The 14,771-nt window shown below is 46.2% G+C and overlaps 2 protein-coding genes across 2 annotated transcripts; one reads left to right on the top strand and one right to left on the bottom strand.

Annotated features, from left to right (window-relative positions):
* Positions 1-220: 220 nt before the first annotated feature.
* On the bottom strand, positions 221-7,390 carry LOC120903885 (ATP-binding cassette sub-family A member 3-like). Its single transcript, XM_040313546.1, has 7 exons — positions 7,119-7,390; positions 4,549-5,789; positions 3,109-4,480; positions 2,723-3,029; positions 1,420-2,369; positions 631-1,353; positions 221-562 (listed from the first exon to the last, which is right to left on the bottom strand). Exons 1-7 carry the CDS (start codon positions 7,388-7,390, stop codon positions 388-390), a joined length of 5,040 nt encoding a protein of 1,679 aa, XP_040169480.1. The 3' UTR covers positions 221-387.
* A 3,080-nt stretch (positions 7,391-10,470) lies between these two features.
* On the top strand, positions 10,471-14,390 carry LOC120903888 (NEDD8 ultimate buster 1-like). Its single transcript, XM_040313554.1, has 4 exons — positions 10,471-11,138; positions 11,216-11,426; positions 12,463-12,705; positions 12,770-14,390. Exons 1-4 carry the CDS (start codon positions 10,738-10,740, stop codon positions 13,865-13,867), a joined length of 1,953 nt encoding a protein of 650 aa, XP_040169488.1. The 5' UTR covers positions 10,471-10,737; the 3' UTR covers positions 13,868-14,390.
* The last annotated feature ends 381 nt before the right edge of the window (positions 14,391-14,771 follow it).

The raw sequence follows: 14,771 nt of genomic DNA on the forward strand, positions 1-14,771 counted from the left end.
AAGAATACCAACCCACACACGCAGCACACGCACTCACATTGCCGAGTGAGTAAGTGGCGAATGTTTCGGATAACAGTACTCTACCAGTCTAGTATCTCCTAGAAGGAACGCATAGTAGACACATGACTACCGGTCTATACTTACAGAACAGAACCGTAGATTTAAATCACAAAACACACACATACGTACAGAAATCAACAAAAGAAGAAAACTAAAAAAAAAAATTGGTCGTTGTCGTGTATTTGATTTTGGATGAAAATGATGACAAAACACACTGGTCACCATCAGGGTCGTTGCTTACAATAGTTTTCCCTTAAAAGTATCTCTCCATTCTTACATTAGTACGGTACGGCATTAAGTTCTTCGAGTTGAGCGTAGCGATTGCGATCATTCTCTTTGGTACTTGGTAAACGCTAAGAACACCTGCTCCAGGCTCGTTTGTCCGATCGAGTAATCCTCAATATTGAGCTGCTGCTTTGCCTGCTCCATCACGCCGAAGATCTGCGACCATTTCATGCTGTTAGAGCGGATGTAGTACGTCAGTAGGTCCTGGTATTCCTCTCTGGAAAGAAATGATCGTTAGTGAATTCCTTCAGTGTCAAATCGAGTCTCTTCTTCGCCTCCACTTACTTCAGGTGCGAATCCGGAAACTTCGCCACAATGTGATCCTTAATGTTCTGCAGATCAAGCGTATCGCTTTCCTTCCCCTTGCCACCACCATCGACGCGCTTCGCCTTGATCGTCAGCACGAAACCCTGCGAGAACTTGTTCTTCAAGTGCTGCGTCGAACCAATGCACTTGAACTCCCCGTTCACCATGATGGCCAGCCGCGTACACAGTGCCTCGCACTCCTCCATGCTGTGTGACGTCAGTACGATCGTTTTGCCACTGTCCCTCACCCGGCAGACACCGTTCCAGAGGTTGCGCTTCGCCCCCGGATCCATACCGGACGTCGGTTCGTCCAGGTACACGACCGACGGATTGCCGAGCATCGCAAGGGCAGTGCTTAGCTTGCGCTTGTTGCCACCACTGTACGCTTTGACCTGTTTGTCCAGATGCTTCTCAAAGCCAAACTCCCGCGCCAGGTACATACTGACGGTGGGGATATTGAACCTCGGCACGCCACGCAGCAGCGAGAACAGCTTTAACGTTTCCCGCCCGGTAAGATCTTCGATCAGTGCATCAAACTGTGGACAGTAACCGATATGCTGGTGGACCTTTTTCAGCTCACTCTTCAGGCTGTGACCCTTGATCCAGGCATCGCCAAACGAGATCGTCTCATCGCCGGACAGCATCTTGAAGGTGGTCGTTTTACCCGCTCCATTAGCACCAAGTAATCCAAAGCATTCCGAGCTGTGGAAGGAGGAGATGATACGTTACAAATAGGAATCCTAATGAGATCATCCTCACGCCCCTTACCTGTTGATACCAACGCTCAGCTGATTGACGGCCAAGAACCGATTGTAGTACTTGGTCATCTCATGTGCCACCAGATTGGTGCGCGCTCGTTCCTCCACCGTCATGGCAGCGATCCGCTCCTTCTCCCTTGCCACATCCGAATCCATCTCCCGCGTACCGTCACCCGTGTCCGCTTTGAAGTGTTTGCGATGGTACCACTCGCGTCCCTTCTGCACCAGCAACTTTAGCACCTTAAAGTCGAGCAGCAACAGTATCGCAAAGTAGGCGACCGTCATCACGAGACAGTAAAACAGATGCCGCCCAATACCGGGCCGTTCCCACTGGTAGTAGTACAGCCCGTCCTCGCAGATGGGCAGCGGGGTTACACCCGGCGGACGTACTGCATCACACGCATCGATCGTAACGGACATATGGCTCAGATTGACGATCGCATCGCACAGTGCAAAGTGGGGAAAGATCAGGAACACGTTCGATAGGACCTCCGAGAGTTCCTCCAGCTCGAACATGTCCGTGCCGAGCAGATACACAAAGATGAACAGTGCCGTCCCGGTGACGATGTACGCTACGCTTATGCGGATAAATGCGGCCGGTGCTACATTGTAGTACAGCGTTACGATGTACGTCAGGGGTAGCGCAGGCACTCCAACGAACAGGAACACCGAGTAGAGCCGGAACACTTCGCCGCCGGTACTGAAGCCCGGCTCTTGGAAGATTGCTACGGTTACGATGATAAAGATGCACACGAACGCGTACGTCAGGTAGTCCCAGATGAATCCCGTGAACCAGTAGGTCAGCCGGTTGACACCACTGACGAGCTGGAGCAGTTTCGCTTTGGTGACGCGTTCGCGAATGTAGAAGATGACGTAGAAACCCACCACGAACGACATTGCGAAGCCGGTGTAGTAAGCCAGCTGGAAGCCTAGATTGTTAAACGTACGCATCAGTTGAAGCTGGAATTGGAAGGGAAGAAGACGTGATTATTGATGAATCACGAAATTTGTGTTGGGACAGTCTGATTTACAGCAGGACTTCTAAACAATCAATATGTCAATAATTGAGTTCAACCTATGATTTTGAGATTTGCTTGAAGCTTTGGATACTTGAGTCTTTAATACCGCATTAATTTGCTAGAAATTTATAAAACCTCTCAGACTTAAAACACTTAAAATTTCAAATAACTCTTCAAATATTCAGGATTCACTAGTTCCATAATCCAACATTCAACACGCGACTGGTAATAATTCTTCATATTATGATCTTTTTGAATTCTAAAACCAAATCTCCTAAATCCAACAAGACTCACCCTCGTTTCATCCGTGTACGGCAGTGGGAAGTTCGTGATGGAAATGTTGTACCCTCGCGTTCCCGTAAACGTGGTAAGCAAAGCGTTGTGCATCATCTGCAACGCGACCGGTGGTGAATGGAGTGCCTCATTGTTAAACCAAGCCGTCAGATTGTGATTCAAGATGCCAGCCCCCACGATAAACTGCCGATTGACCATCATCAAGTTCAGGTCGGCAAAGTGTAGAAACACGTCCTCCATCCAATCCACGATTCGTAACGGTATGCTTGGCATACTGCGAAACAGCTTCATGTAGTTGTCCAGAATCCTAATAAAAAAAAAAAACGAAAATACAATTCTTTAAACATTCTTTCAATCATTCTAGCATATCTGGTTCATCTTCTTACTGTTGTTGGAGTGGATCAGCTTGATCATCTGGTTCGCGCTGTATCAACGTCAAGGAGGGATTGTAAAATCGCAGCCCAAGGGCGCGCGGTGGCATATCCCCCGAACCGCCCCAGTTCCGCACCACCGCAATCGTTACCGCCACAAAAAGCACCGGAATCAGTACCTGCACTACCAGCAAGAACCAATTCCTATACGTCTGGTAGATCTTCTTCAGGAATAGTGCCCAAATCTGATAGACGAATAGCCGCCATCCTTCCAACAGCTCATAGTCATCAACCGTAGTACGTGACTCAAGGTCCGTCCCGGTGCTGTACGAGTGCAGGCTGTGCAGACTTGCCTCCTCGCCCACCTGCGGCACACCGGTCGAGTCGGAACCAACCTTCATGAACACCTCCTCGAGCGTGGTAAGTGATATGCCAAAGTCGCAGATGCACAGCTCCTCACCACGCTTTTCCAACTCTTCCAGCATCGTCTGAAAGCCGCGCGAATGTTCCTCCTGCAGCAGGTACGACAGCTCCGAGCCGACGTTCGACTCCACCTGTATGGGCGGGATGTGCTTGCGCAGTACCTCCGTCACCCGGTCCACATCACAGTCCGGCTGCTTCACGCATATCAACCGATAGCCAACACCGTACTTTTTCTTCAGGAAAAACGACGATCCAACTGCCTTCAGCTTACCGTCCGCCATGATCGCGATACGATCACCGAGCATATCCGCTTCGTCCATGAAGTGTGTCGAAAGGATCATGGTGCGGCGCGTCTTCTCTGCGATCAGTAGATCCCACAGCGCACGTCTTGCTGCCGGATCCATGCCGGACGTTGGTTCGTCGCACAGCACTACCCGCGAGCCGGCACATAGGGCGATACCGACACAGAGCTTTCGCTTCATACCACCGGACAGGCTGGACGAACGGACATCCGCCTTGTCCACCAGCTCCAGCGCTTTAATGTACTTGTCAATTTCGTACTGGGCTTGCAACTTCGAGAGCCCTTTCAGACGTCCGTAGAAGTACAGATGTTCACGCACCGTCAGTCCATCGAAGAGGATGTTGTGCTGTGGACAGTAGCCCAGCGATAGCCGAACCGATTTCATCTCCGTTCGTATGTCGTGTCCCCAGATGATGGCCGTGCCGGAGCTGGGACGCTTCATACCCGTCAGCATCGACATGGTGGTAGTCTTGCCGGCACCATTGTGTCCCAACAGGGCCGTTATTTGTCCCTCGAACATGTTAAATGATAATCCTTCTACTGCAATCTTCTTGTTGGAGTACACTTTCCGAAGCTCGCGGATCTGTATGCGGGGGATGCGTCCTTTTGGCTCTGCCTCGATGTTGTCGTTCATTTTACTGGAAACACTTTGGCTTACGGGTTCTGTGGAAAGATAAAATTATGATCGTTAAAGATACTGTTTGCTTCTACATCTATGCATTGCTACTTACCATCGGAGGATGGTCGTTCACCGCACCAGAAGCGTTTCGTCACAAAGAAGTACCACGGTTGCGCTAGTCCAAAGTCTCCCGGGAACACCTGCTCAATGTAGAGCGTAATCAGCATGTAGATCGCCGCATTACCAAGCAACATTAGCAGCATCTGCCCTATGTTGATATCATCCACATCGCTATCGTGAAATAGTGTCGACCACTGAACGCCCTGCGTAGTGCCTTCGTACACACCGACCAACCGCATCGCGAACCCGATCGCAGAGTTGAGAAGCAGCGCCGATCCAAGCTTCTGCGAGACTGTTAGGTTGCGGTAATCCTGCACCATAATGATGTACGGTGCAAACGCCAGGAACCAGATGATGGCCGCAACCGCACCACCCGAATTAGCCTTAGAAAACAACGTGCTCAGCATGAAGGAGAAGGTAATGATCGATATGCCGTACACGAAGAAGATCAACCAGATCACACCGGCATCCGAGTACGTCAGCACAGAAACGTTCGGCGTCGAGTACCAGGGCACTTTCAGGAACAGTACTACCAGCCCGATCGAGATCTGCGTAAACACGAAGCACTTGACGAACCAGGAAGTCCACAGCACCCAGTTCTGGAGGCCCATGATCTTCATCGCTTCCTTGATCTGTTTCTCCTTCTCGAACAGAATGTTCTTCACGATGCTGATGCACGGGTAGATAAACGCCAACATTACCGAGATCGGCAGAAAGGTGGTTAAGCTCGAGGGGAAACTATCCTCCCGAAACGGGGGATAGGGAAACCGTTGCAGATACACGTCCGGTATCGGATCGGGGATCGTTTTGAACTGTTGCGCGAACGATTTGAAGATAAAGTGCTGCAGCGTTAGGAACCCTTCGCGGAAGTAACCGGGCGATGGTCCACCATCGCTTTCCTCGGCAAACCGGGCACCGCCATCGGGGCGCGAGCCCCAGCGTCGATCCGTCTGCCAGCTATGGCCGACGGTGAACTGTGACCGCTGTTCACCCGGAAAGCGTAAGCGGTAGTTTAAGCGCTGCGGTAGCGTGCTCGATCCATTCAGCCGTATGTCGAACTCTACACCAGCGAACGAGTTCGTACCGAGCAGGAAGTCTTGCAGGGCAGACCCATTCGGGAGGGGCTGGAGCTCCAGATTCATCCACTCACCGACCGGCTCCATGAGGGTGCGGAGGGCTGGCCCGTTTGGGGAGTAGGCGAGAGTGTCTTGGAACGGTATGACCATGTTCCTCCTGGGGGATAATGAGGGTATATGACAGAGGATTGTATTAGTTTTAGTAGAGTAATCTTTCTTTATGGTTCGATAATTGAGAAGTTAATATGATGAGGATAAAGATAGAGTTCAACGGCCTTTAAAACTGCCTTCACATCTTCTTCTACTTGGTTTAACGACCTTCATTAGCTCATTGTAGGGATGCTTTGTTGTCAGTATGTTTATAATGTTTTTGACATGAAATTGATATATATTGGTATGATATTGAAATTGATTCAAATAAAATACAAGTTAAAAAATTGTTACCAATCTGTATACAACTTAATACAACATCCAAGTCATCGTCTCAAAAAGCACTAGGGAGTTTGGAATAATCTATCTTGTATTACAAAGTTATAAAAATCAACTGAAGGATCTACTAAATATTGTAAAAAAACTCCTTTGTTGCGAATGTTTTATATAATTGGCTATTATTAAATGCAATAATTGAGGTTTTAACGATGTCATTGGCTCTTAGCTGAGAAACTCATCAAAATCACTAATTGGACACAACAATTATCATAATAACATAACTCTCACCTTCATGAAACATATTGAAACATGTATAAAAATCATTTATCTTGCCCCAAAAGTGAAAAATAATAGTTAATAAGGTGTCCATTTCTTTTTCTTTATTTTTAAGGAGTTTTTGAGCCAATTGGCCTCATTTGCCTCAATAAGGTGTCCATGATATCCAAAACAACAGGACCAATACGATAATTGTTCTAAAAAGGTTGAAAGTTGTGCTAAAATATTTGTGCTTTTTTCAATCGTTTACCGTGCTCTGTTAGAATTCAAACATTGAATTTACTCTGAAATAACACACGATAATTAATAAGAAACCTTAACCAAACATATCATTTTTCATCAAAATCTGCGGTTTTTTTTTGTTTAATTTTTAAAGCTTTAGTACAAGAGCATGATAGAAATTTTATCATATTCTTTTGATTTTTACCATGATTTCTACTCATCTACTTTCACTTACTTACTGTCATTCACGTCATTAAATTGCCTAATGTTACAAAATGCAATATTAAGCACGATTCAATCGACCGAAAATATCCCCGTGTGTACTACACAGCGACACAATGGAAAGCTATTGATCCCCATCTGAATCTTATCACGTTTCCACACTGTGGCTTAGCATACCGACGGGTTTTTTTCAAACATTAATTATTTCCCCCCCCCTTTTTTGTTTTGCAAACTCGATAAAACGACCCCTGCTCCACGCGAAACAATGACAAAAAAAAAACATTGTGGTAAGAATGGACAGTCGATTCGATATCTGTTTCACCACACTAATCCTTACCTGATAGCGGTAAAGTTGGTGATATCCAGCGGCTGGTAGACGGAAACGTGCGGGACGTGTTCGATTTCGGTTAAACTGCGCAGCCCCACCATCAGCAGCATGAACAGGGGTGGAATGAAGATCTCTACCAGGCTGGACACTTTGCTTCTCCAGTGTAGTAGAAAGTTCTTCCAGAGAAGCAGCACGAACTTGCCCCAGCCGGACGTACCGGCCGGTTGGGTGAGCGTTGTCGCGGCCGCCGTACTGGTCGATTGAGCCGTTAGGATGGCCATGTTTTTTTTTTTAATTAGTACACTTTCCGTGCAATTCGTAGATTATTGGGGCACTTGTTGTTTGTGGTTATACTTAAGACGCACTTTTTTTACACTACTGTTGTTATTCGTTTTGTGTGGATGAGATTAAAGAGCAAACTGTAGTACGACACTGATACTGACAAGGACACTGTTTCAATCTCAAACGATCGCTTTGGGGTTTCTTTTTTGGGGTTTCCTTTAGCAAAAAACACTCACGTTATAATAGCACGTTAACTGCACTTAAGTATTCTTACGTTTCACTTTCAAATCACAAAACACTCACTTTACCATGCGCACCGTACTACGCGCTACGGCGCATGCGGTGCTAGCACCGAAACCCCAGCCCTTCAGATGGCCGTACTGCTTGCCTCGATGGTCAACCACAAACTAACCCGTCACACCTAGATCAATTTCCGGGCAAAAACGCCTAGCTCACTCATATCCAGCCCTAAGGCACATCGGAGATAAGCTAACTCTGTAGCTCGCGCCCTTCCTCTCTTTAGCCGATATGATAAAACCTTACTTTTTGCTTATAACCTGCCAAAAAATGTAGTCCAACACGGTAGGATGGTGTACAAAATTTCAGATGGATAAATTGATAAAGTTTGCGCCACATGATAAGGTGCGCACGATAAAGCAACCGACATCAGACAGGCCGGTAGCGAAATCAGCAGCGCTGAAGCCACAACAGCTGCTGCTGCTGGTGGTGGTGATGGTACAGGTGACAGTGAAGCAATGGCATCGACTACGGCGCATCTTCCACTTCCCTCGCATTGATGGGTTTGACTATTGACGGGGTTCAGGTATTCATGGCTTTGAGAATTACTGATTTATGGAACAGCAATAAGTGGGGCAGTTTAGGTTACAACACCACATCACAAAGGTATTGAAAAGGAGTACTAAAACACGATACTACACGTGTGATATGCACACGTTTTACGGATCTTTGTGTCTCTTGCGGAAGGTTTCCGGTATTGGGACAGAGTTGATTTATCTTAGTTTTTTCCACTGTAGTGTAGTAGCATTTTAGTTTTGTTTAAAAAGCTTCATTATATCACTAAAATGTAAGACAATCTCTTTTAAATACAATTTTGTTGTGCAATAAGGAAAGATTATATATTACCAAGAATTAAAACGATTAGGTCATAATATCATCATTCAAGCTGTAGACTGGATTCTTCATAAAGCAAGCGTTGTAGACAGTGGCGTATTTAACGGTAAGCAAAGTAAGCAATTGCGGGGGGGCCCGTTAATGAGGGGCCCCGGAATCTTTAGTCCATTATCCATAACAGTTGATAGAATATGGCACTGTATTAGCAAGGAGGGCCCCGTGGGTAATGGACGTTGGAGCCCCGCGCTAGACGAACCCTAAGCCCCCCCCCCCCCCCCCCCGGCAGCAACCAAATTTAAGTGGAAATGTTCAATAATCAAACATTACTCCCAAGTAATCATGTACAAAGAGGCCTCAACACTTCTTACTGCTTAGGGCCCCCGACACTGTAAACCCGCTGCTGGTTGTAGATAATCTCATAAGCTTAAATGATTACACAACGGAGGATAAACTGCTTAAGTTGATGACTAAATATCATATCAATTAAGTAGTAAAATTTTCAATAAGCAATCAAATTGATGATGGCACCTCCTGACACCAGGCTGTATTCATAGAGATAACGTTCCGATAGATGAACCAAACCCTAGCATTGAACGGCTATGATGACGGTTAGAACGCAGACCATGTATGTTGTTATATCCACGATCCTCAGGTTGGATACCAATGCATTAGAACTATATAAAGCATGGATTATATAAAATGACCAAGAACTTTGTGAAGATTTTTGCGACCAAGATTTTTGCCACAAAGATTTTTGCGACCAAGGATTTTTTCGATCAAGATTTTTGTGATCAATGATTTTTGTGCCCAGCATTTTTGTGACAAAGGATTTTTGTGACCAAGGATTTCCAAGAATCTTGGTCACAAAAATCATTGGTCGAAAGAATCCTTGATCACAACAATCTTGATCACAATAATCCTTGATCGCAAAATTCTTGGTCACAACCCAAGCGCCACAGATTAAGCTTAAACGACTGGAAAATTGAATATCCATAGAAAAAAATGAAAGCTCCACAGCTTCATTGGTTTGATCAATAGATGGCGTATTACAACTCATCATTATATTGCTATCCTTTTCTTGCAATGTGTTTCGACAAGTTTCATCTTATCATGACCTATATAGCCTTCTAACTTTCTGAGCAAAATCTATATGAATGGTCGTGTGGCCAGATACGTGGGTATCAACACCAACGATCCTTACTCAAATCTCACTTGCTTCAGTACTGGTGGTTTCCGTTGGAGTTTAGTATTTAAACAATCGTATCACCGTTCTAGTTCTAGCGATGCATAACTTCAATGCGATCCAGCTTTTTCGCTATTTTTAGAATGCTTGAGTCGTTTGCCGTCTGCTAAACGAAGTCTTTCTATATTCCGTTTAGGTAGAGAACTTGAGCCGTTTAGAAGCCGTTTAGTGGTCGTTTAGTGGATTTGTGGCACTTGGGAAAATCCTTGGTCACAAAATTCTTGGTCACAATAATTCTTGGTAACAAAATCCTTGATCACAAAAATTCTTGGTCCTAAAAAATTGTTAGTCACAAAATCCTTGGTCACAAAAATTCTTGATAACAAAGATCCTTGATCATAAAAATCTTGGTCGCAAATATGCTTGGTGTAAATTACATAAGTCTTAAAAACTCGTGTTTTCTCTCTGAATCTTCAATGTAGATTTTGTAAATTCTACATTGGTCACAAAATTCTTGTTCGTAATAGTTCTTGCACACAAAATCCTCTCCAGAAAACAAGAAAGATTTCGCTCTATCAGATTCGACACTTTGTTAGAAAAGCGAAAAAAAAGCTGACTGCTCCTTTTGCAACGGCCTGACCAACTGTTCCTTCGTGTAAACACACCCTACGTGGTAAATACATGTAGTCACCCTGTAAAACCGTCGCACCGCCCTGTACACACCTCGATTCCCGTTTCTCGTAGCTGTCAAAACACTTTGTTTTGTTGTTGTTCTCGTCATTCTTTGTTTGGAATTATTCAGCACAAAAAAGCACGAAAAATCCCCCGACAACCGGCAGCGGCACAGTTCCTTCTGCCATGTCCGGGTTAACCTGTCTTCCTGCCTGTTTCTGTTGAGTGATTCGAACATTCTCTTCACTTCGTTGGCTGTGTGTTTTTTTGTGAAGCGTATCAAAACAAAAAAGTCAATTCTACGCGTTCAACAGCGCGGTGTGCCATCGGACATCAATCACCACCACCACGCAAACCACAATGTCGTCCGAGTTACAGCACGAAAATCATCTCATCCAGCTGCGTGCAAAACTGAACGAGCGTAAAATTAAGCTATGGGAGGTGCCATACATGCAGGTGGAAGGTGATGAGCAGCGGCACAGCAACGGCGTAGAGATGCTCCGGCTGGCCGTACAGTTCGGCGCCGAGCTCGGTATTGCGACGGAGCTCTGCCTCCGGACGCTGACCGCACTGCAGCGGAATGCGCTGGACAAGCTGCAGTCGAAGGATGAGTTCCAGCGGACGGGCCTCGCGACGGTACGTGTCCGTGCACCGACCCAGACCGGTTCGAACCGGGAGTTTGATCTGAAGGTGCAGGTCACGGAAACGGGCGGCCAGCTTTGCGAGCTGATCGGACAACGGCTGTCGCTCGATGCTCGGAAGTGAGTGGGAGTGGTTAGGTTAGGAATGGAATGGGTGAACTGGAATAGTGAGATGCTTTCTTTGTGGTTATTTTTAGAATCAAGCTGGTATGCTCGGGCAAGATCATAAACGGAGTGCGTACACTCCAGGAGCAGAAGGTATCGAACGGGGCCACCGTGATGGCCCTGGTGATGGCGTGCAGCGAGGAGGAAGCGAAGCGCGAATGCTCGACGTACGATCGTGTGCACAAGATTCGCTCCGATGCCGAGATGCTGATCAACGAGAACGATAGCTCGAACTTTCTGAGCGTAAGTAGCGTAATTGATTATAATGAACCTATACGAAACAGTTTGACAATCGCAAACGTTATCCAGGAACGCTCTTGCAATAGCTTGGCATGAAAAGATGGAATATTTAGCCTTAAAATGTAAATTCATGCTGCAATGATGCGGGACAAAATGAAGCTTTTTTCGTTTTGTTAAGTATAATCAAACATGATGCAACAAATGATGCAACCGGTTGCATCATTTAGCTGCAATTTATGTGTTATTGCCTGTGCAATAGACGTTTATGGGTGTTTCGTGTTGAAATAGCAATTTGAAATTTAAGTATTTCCTGAATTCTGTCAGTTGTGTAACGATTGGTTTAACGATCTTCTCCGCTCGTTTACTTTTCTTTACCATTCAGTTCCGCTGTGCATTCCTGGCACAAATGATATGTGTCTTATTCAATTCATGTTGCCAAAATTTGCTTTATTCTATGCTCTATTAGCTCTCAAAGCTTTGTTTTGATAATGAAAATGATGTTGATTGTGGTGATAAGCTTCACATTGATGACATTTTGTTTAGCACCTAACTCTTGATCACTCACTTGGTCACGACATTTTCTGTCCGCGCCTCATATCTCCCATCACTATCGGGATGATTACCGAACGAAACAATGTCACGACCAAGTGACTGGCCAAAAGTTAGTTGAACAAAATGTCACCATGTCATGTGATGGTCGCATCAACGGTTTGAGTCTCACCTCAAATCATCACAGTAGAGTTCATGACGCTGACATTATTTTGTTGCAGCCGGAATTTGTCATGACATGAATTTGTCATGTCAGTGACATTTTGCGGAACTGATCACAGCAAAAAAAAGTCATGACATACTGACTGACCAAGCGTTGGTCGCAAAAATGTCACGAAGCATGCATTGGTCACACCAATCCTTTTGAGTATCAGCTCTGATCATCATAATTGAGTACGTGACGTGAATTTTGTGACATTGACAGTGACATTTTGCAGCACTGCATTTAACTATTAACCCACTCACACATCTTTTCCACAACCTTCTCCAGATTGAGGACCAATCAGGCAATGCGATCTTTCTGCCAAAGAATGAAAAGCAAGCACTCCTCATGGGACTCACCCTGTACGAGAAGGGCAAGGCGGCAATGAAGGCGGACAGCTGCGAGGAAGCGCTGCTGCTGCTGCTGGAAGCGGACCACGACTTCCGGAACTGCAACTCCCAGCTGCTGAACGTGGTCGACAACTACGCACTGCTTAACCTCGACATTGTGTGGTGCTATTTAAGACTGAAGGTTTGCGACCGTTTCGCCTTCAAATTTCCGTCTATCATTCTAAACATTATTTTCCCCCCCGCAGAACCTAAACCAACTGCCCGACGCGGAGGAGCGGCTGAAAGTGTGCGAGCTCAAGTTCCAGCAGAGCTACGGCAAAAACATGGCCCGCGTGGCGGCAATCCGTGGCGAACAGTCGAACGAGAAGATACTGCTGGTGCGATTGCACCTGCTGAAAGCCGTCCTGTACTTCCACCAGAACAAGCGCGACGATGCGCGGACCATGTTCCGGGTGGTGGAAACGGAGCTGCTGAAGCTGCGCATCGACGACGACTGTCTGAGCCGGCTGATGGAGTGTGGGTACGGGATGAAGGAGTGCCGCATAGCGCTGCGCGCCTGCTCGAACGACGTGGAGGCAGCGATCGAGTTCATCCACAGCCAGCGCGAGACGCGCCGGGTGAACGAGCGACGCTCGGAGCGGGAACGCCAGCTGTACCGCACGATCGGGCATGACGCGTCGGAGGGCGGCGATACGCTGCGGCTCAAGCTCGAGCTGGTCGATCAGCTGATGGAGATGGGCTATCCGGAGGAGCTGGCGGCGCTGGCGCTGAAGCGAAGCGCGAACGACATCAACGGTGCGCTGAACGAGCTGGAACGGAACGGGGAGGCGCTGCAGGCCGAGCTGCTGCGCACGGTGCTGGTGGACGAGGAGCTGCAGGCGAAGCTGGAAGCGCTCGGGTTCGGTGGGCAGGTGGCCCAGGTCGCCCTGAAGCTGATGGCAAACGATTACGACCGCGCTACGAACTATCTGCTCACGAACGTACAGAACGGACGGTACAGTGAGGGTTTGCAGCGTGCGATCGATGTGCTGGAGCGACAGGGCGGTAGTAGTAGTAGTAGTAGTCGCAAAGGAAGCGTATCGGAAGGCACGGACCAACAACCGGCGGCGGCGGCTTCCGACCAGCAGCCCTCGACGAGCAAACGAACCACATCCACCTCATCCGACACTTCCGCAGACGAGGCGAAGAGGCAGGAGCGAAAGCGCAAGAAGGAAATGCTCGACCTGCTGTTCAAGAGCTTCTCGCAGGACATACGCACGACGGCCGATGCGCATCTCGATCTGCCGCTCGACGAGGAGATGAACCTGCTGGAGCAGTACAAGAAGCTGCTCGGGATGGAATGACCCAGGAGCGAATTCGGTGCCAAAAGTGTTGCTGGAAGTGTTCTTACTGGAGTTGAGGGAACAATTTGCCTTATTTTTTTGTATCTGCGTAGATGTACCTGATGTCTACATGCGAGGGGTTTTACACAGGAAAAAGATGGGGAAGGGGCCAATGTTGTTTTGTCTTCCGGAAACAGGATAACCATCCACCGCTATTCCCCGTATTACCAATACAATTTGCAAATGATTGTAAAGAGAGCAGCTTTGCTGTAAATAGTTTAAAAAAAGCTCCATTTTATTGTGTTTTAATGCTTTTTTTTTATTTCTTTTCTCCTTTATCAACACTATTTCTCCAATTAATTCATTCACTTTTTAATAGAACGGAACCAAATTTTAATACTCTTGTTGCTTCCCTAATTCTATCGCCGAATCTGTTGTTTCACTTGCTTTCGAAATAAAAGTGCATGTTCTCTTGATGTATTACAGCAATTGTTTGTAACTTTGACTAAAGAAGAAATAAATAAAAACATTACGTCTTATTAGATTTTTGTTAATTTTGGTCTTTTCTGCAAAAACGGATTGTTGATTGATTTGTAATTTGAAGTACTGATATCGGTGAATAAATGTAAAATGACAACATAATCAATATTTGGTTGGTAGTTCGCAAAAATGATGAAAAAATTAATTTTAGTATTTTTTCCAATAAGGCATGATTAGTTTTGATAGGAAAAATCCAACAAGAAAAGCGAATATTTATTTATTTAAAGTAATTGTTCAAATACTAACGAAAATTGATTGGCTCATTGTGACAAAAATGGAAGTGAGAATCGTGGCAAAATTTATCTAAACGGATTCTTTTCCCCCTTTTTTCCAGCAACCCAAACTAACGGTCACAAATTCAAAATCACTACGAAACCATCTCCCT

The sequence above is a fragment of the Anopheles arabiensis genome, chromosome 3, assembly GCF_016920715.1.
Source record: "Anopheles arabiensis isolate DONGOLA chromosome 3, AaraD3, whole genome shotgun sequence".
In the NCBI taxonomy this organism is placed as follows: domain Eukaryota; kingdom Metazoa; phylum Arthropoda; class Insecta; order Diptera; family Culicidae; genus Anopheles; species Anopheles arabiensis.